Below are 5,000 nucleotides of genomic sequence, written 5' to 3'. Positions count from 1 at the left end.
AAAGGTTTTAGTAGATATCAACTCTGGTTCCTCGGTAGTACTGGTCTACCTATATCAATACACCGGCCCGCAGCAGACCATGCATCTGCAACACTCTAGTGACATCTGTGCAACCTTGAGCATCCGTCTGACACTTTCACCCGAGCATAGCCTGCGGGACAATGCCAAGGCGATGCTGGTCCCGTAGACATACACATCTGCAACGGCATAATTTACCCGTGTGCACAAGGATATACAGCAGGACGTCTATGCTTCTGTTACGCTATATACTTCGATTTTTCGAAAAGTGATTGACCAGGTAAAATTTTTTTTTTTTTTTTATCAGTATTAGATCTCATTAGGAACATGAATCTACACGTGGAAGGAGTTACTTATGCAACGGATACAAGGTGTTGGATCGTATAGGAAGAGTAACTCGTCTGTGATCGACTTTGGTTAGTAATGAACTTATGGCAGTTGGTGTTCTTCTCTCTTCGCCCGTATGAACTTCTGCGGCAGGTTGGTCTTTCGAATGAATCGTTGTATAGTTATCTTTATTTCATTTCATATTTCATTTATCTGTCAATCTCCTCTCTCTCTCTCTCTCATTCTCTCTCTCTCTCTCTCTCTCTCTCTCTCTCTCTCTCTCTATCTCTCTCTCTCTCTCTCTCTCTCTCTCTCTCTCTCTCTCTCTCTCTCTCTCTCTCTCTCTCTCTCTCAGGCCGTGTGTGTGTGTGTGTGTGTGTTAGCATGTAAGTTTATGGACCCATGTATAAGTAAATGCATTGTGTGTGTGTCTATATATGTGTGTGTATGTGAGTGTGAGGGAGGGGGGATTGTGTGTGTTTGTTTCTATGCGTTACATAGGTACTTATCATTGCGATGATGGGATATATATGCATACGTCTTTTAAGGAAAGTAAATCACAAAATTAATACAGAATGTAGTATTTTATTGCACTTACAGTAATTTCATTCTTGGCTTTAATAATAAACCATCTACAAATACCATCAAAGTTTGTGCTACAGTCCTGCATTCTACATTCATTTGACACGAAATACAAACAGCAGTTTCTCGCCTTATCAACGATATTTCAGATCCTGAAACCCTGATATCTCTGATATAAAAAGTATGATCACGTCACTATTCATACAGTGTGAAATGTTGATATGACAACCAGTCTTACAGAATTTAATACTGATTTCTCTATAAAAATTGTTGAATTTGAACACGATGACTTACCAAAAATAAAAATCTTTACTTATCAAAGGAATACTGCCTATCCTTAATTTGACACTTTAGATGAACTGATTATATACACGTCCTTCTGAGAAAAATAAATGTGTTTGCTTTTCTATCTCTCCCTACACCAAGCCATATAAATCTATGTCAAGATTCTACTCACTCTCGAAGTAATGGTTACAGTATCTTACATATACTTTGAGCTTCACTACACGTTATCTGCGGAAGAAGGGTCTCGCGAAACAGAGGTGGGTTCCCGTGCATCAGAGGCCACGGAGACGGACCCAAGAAAAGGTTGCAGGGTTTTGGGTGTGCTCGGAAGGAAGGGAGAGAGAAAGAGAGGGAAGGAAGGAGGGGAGGGAAGACGGAGGGAAAGGAGGGAAGGGAAGACGGAGAGAGGAAGGTGAGGGAAGACGGAGGAGAAGACGGAGGGAAAGGAGGGAAGGGAAGACGGAGAGAGGAAGGTGAGGGAAGACGGAGGGAGAGGAGGGAAGGGAAGACGGAGGGAGAGGAGGGAAGGGAAGACGGAGGGAGAGGAGGGAAGGGAAGACGGAGGGAGGAAGGTGAGGGAAGATGGAGGGAGAGGAGGGAAGGGAAGATGGAGGGAGAGGAGGGAAGGGAAGACGGAGGAAGAGGAAGGTGAGGGAAGACGGAGGGAGAGGGGGGAAGGGAAGACGGAGGGAGAGGAGGGAAGGGAAGACGGAGGAAAAGGAAGGTGAGGGAAGACGGAGGGAGAGGGGGGAAGGGAAGACGGAGGGAGAGGAGAGAAGGGAAGACGGAGGGAGGAAGGGAAGGAAAGATTGAGGGAAGTCGCGAGATAGGGAGATATGGAGAGAAAACGGAGTGAAGGAGGAGGAAGGAAGTGAGAGAGGGGGGAAAACAGGTAAAAAAAAAAAAAGACAAACATCCAAGTAAAGAAACGAACAAAGAACACCAACCAAACACTTTATCCTAAATAAAATAAAAACAAATAAACCACACCTACTTCACCAGAATCGAGGACCTCCCCTCTCCCCTTCACTTCCTCTCCCTATCTTCCCTTCCTCCCTCCTCCTTCCCCCTCTCTTCCCTCCTCCCTTCCATCTCCCTCGACCCAAGGAACACCTTAAGCCGAGAAGCCCAGAATACAGCCCCGGGCAGACCAAAGGAGAGTCTTAATCTTGTCTCGTATAATCTTGGTGCCTTCCCTGCTGAAGTGCTCGCCCTCAGGCACGTCGCACGACTGCTGGCGCTGCAGCTCCATGCAGTCCAGGAACTCCTGTTGGGGCAAAGGGGGGCTTAGGGCGGGGCTTGTGATTTGACAATTTGCATAATTATGTATTGATTTTTTTTCCTTTCTTTCTTTCTTTTTGATGTGAGATTGGTGATTGTTATTGATTCATTCTAATTAGATATTAGAAAAAATTGTGTGTGTGATGAATTGCTTTGTGATTAATTCTTTGTTGTTGTTTTTTTGTTTTTTTATTAAAATTCTTTATGCAAGTTTCTATTTTGATAGAAAATTTCATTGAACGCTTAATGGGTATGAATCCCAAGCATAATACTGGAATTACAGATAAATTGTGGTTGTTTTCTTAAGTATCTATCGGCACATTTTATCATGATTATAGATCGCATTCACTCTAATATTTACATTAGCATTATATTCGTGGTTTCCGATAGATAAATATCTACTTCATTCCTTTCTGTCCTTTACTCAACATCCTCTTGCTCCCCTAAATAATCTGTATTTAACCTTATTCTCTCTTCTTATTCTTTTTCTTCACTTCAACCCATCCAAACTAATTGACTATCATATACAAAAGATATACCTCAATACTGATAGATTTTTTTAAAATGATCTGCCGCGTCAACCGAGGAAATTTCACAATCCTTATCTCACCTATATAATCTGTATCTAACCAAATTCTTCCTTTTTGTTCTTCTTTACTTCAAACGATCCAAATTTGACCCACTTACATCTACAAAATATTCACCAACCTCACGACTGACTGATTATTTAAAATGATCTGCCGCGTCAACAGATAAAAAATCACAATCCCTATCTCACCTATATAATCTGTATCCAACCTAATTCTTCCTTTTTTGTTTTTCTTTACTTCAAACAATCCAAATTTGACAAACCTACATCTACAAAATATTCACCAACCTCACGACTGACTGATTATTTAAAATGATGAAAATTCACAATTCCACAGCTTATCTTCCCCTGCTGTTTACTCACCTCCCTGATGCGACACTTCTCAGGAAAGTCAGGCTCGAAAGTGAACTCCGTGATCACTTTCCTCCCGCAGGTGTGTATGTTCCTCGCGTGACATGCCTCTGTGGGGGAAAAGAGGTCATATGCGGTCAGTGGAAGGAGGTGGGGGTGGGGGTGGGGGGGGGGGGGGGGGGTCGTTAGTGTCATTGGGAGGGTACGTGTGGGGGAGGGGGGGGGTACTTTGGGGGTTAGGTGGCGTTGGTAAAATAAATGTGTTTCATTTTCATGGGTGTGTCTTTAGACTGTGGATACGTGGGTGTGTCCTTAGGCTGTAAATGCTTAAGGGTCATGGACGTGTCCTTTGGTTGTGAATGCCTGAGTGTCATGGATGTGTCCTTAAGCTGCGAATGCTTAAGTGTCATGGATTTGTCTTTTGGTTGTGAATGCCTGAGTGTCATAGATGTGTCCTTAAGCTGCGAATACTTGAGTGTAATGGATTTGTCTTTTGGTTGTGAATGCCTGAGTGTCATGGATGTGTCCTTTGGTTGTGAATGCCTGAGTGTCATGGATGTGTCCTTAAGCTGCGAATACTTGAGTGTAATGGATTTGTCTTTTGGTTGTGAATGCCTGAGTGTCATGGATGTGTCCTTTGGTTGTGAATGCCTGAGTGTCATGGATGTGTCCTTTGGTTGTGAATGCCTGAGTGTCATGGATGTGTCCTTAAGCTGCGAATGCCTGAGTGTCATGGATGTGTCCTTTGGTTGTGAATGCCTGAGTGTCATGGATGTGTCCTTTGGTTGTGAATGCCTGAGTGTCATGGATGTATCCTTTGGTTGTGAATGCCTGAGTGTCATGGCTGTATCCTTAGGCTGTGAATGCTGAGTGTCATGGATGTGTCCTTAAGCTGCGAATGCCTGAGTGTCATGGATGTGTCCTTAAGCTGCGAATGCCTGAGTGTCATGGCTGTATCCTTTGGTTGTGAATGCCTGAGTGTCATGGATGTATCCTTAAGCTGCGAATGCCTGAGTGTCATGGCTGTATCCTTTGGTTGTGAATGCCTGAGTGTCATGGATGTGTCCTTTGGTTGTGAATGCCTGAGTGTCATGGATGTGTCCTTAAGCTGCGAATGCCTGAGTGTCATGGATGTGTCCTTAAGCTGCGAATGCCTGAGTGTCATGGATGTGTCCTTTGGTTGTGAATGCTGAGTGTCATGGATGTGTCCTTAAGCTGCGAATACTTGAGTGTAATGGATTTGTCTTTTGGTTGTGAATGCCTGAGTGTCATGATGTGTCCTTTGTTGTGAATGCCTGAGTGTCATGGATGTGTCCTTAAGCTGCGAATACTTGAGTGTAATGGATTTGTCTTTTGGTTGTGAATGCCTGAGTGTCATGATGTGTCCTTTGTTGTGAATGCCTGAGTGTCATGGATGTGTCCTTAAGCTGCGAATACTTGAGTGTAATGGATTTGTCTTTTGGTTGTGAATGCCTGAGTGTCATGGATGTGTCCTTAAGCTGCGAATACTTGAGTGTAATGGATTTGTCTTTTGGTTGTGAATGCTGAGTGTCATGGATGTGTCCTT

At 43.5% G+C, this 5,000-nt stretch overlaps 1 protein-coding gene across 1 annotated transcript; it reads right to left on the bottom strand.

Moving 5' to 3' along the window:
* Nucleotides 1-3,669: 3,669 nt before the first annotated feature.
* LOC125027872 (protocadherin-11 X-linked-like) lies at nt 3,670-4,275 on the bottom strand. Its single transcript, XM_047617003.1, has one exon. The coding sequence runs from the start codon at nt 4,273-4,275 to the stop codon at nt 3,670-3,672; it is 606 nt and encodes a 201-aa protein (XP_047472959.1).
* Between the last annotated feature and the right edge of the window lie 725 nt (nt 4,276-5,000).

Source organism: Penaeus chinensis, chromosome 8 (genome assembly GCF_019202785.1).
Source record: "Penaeus chinensis breed Huanghai No. 1 chromosome 8, ASM1920278v2, whole genome shotgun sequence".
Lineage (NCBI taxonomy): Eukaryota > Metazoa > Arthropoda > Malacostraca > Decapoda > Penaeidae > Penaeus > Penaeus chinensis.
The sequence above is the reverse complement of the archived record's forward strand: the minus strand, read 5'-3'. Positions and strand labels throughout refer to the sequence as shown.

Coding starts and splice junctions, on each gene's coding strand:
- LOC125027872 (XM_047617003.1), bottom strand. CDS start 4,275: ATGACACTCAGGCATTCACAACCAAAGGATACATCCATGACACTCAGG.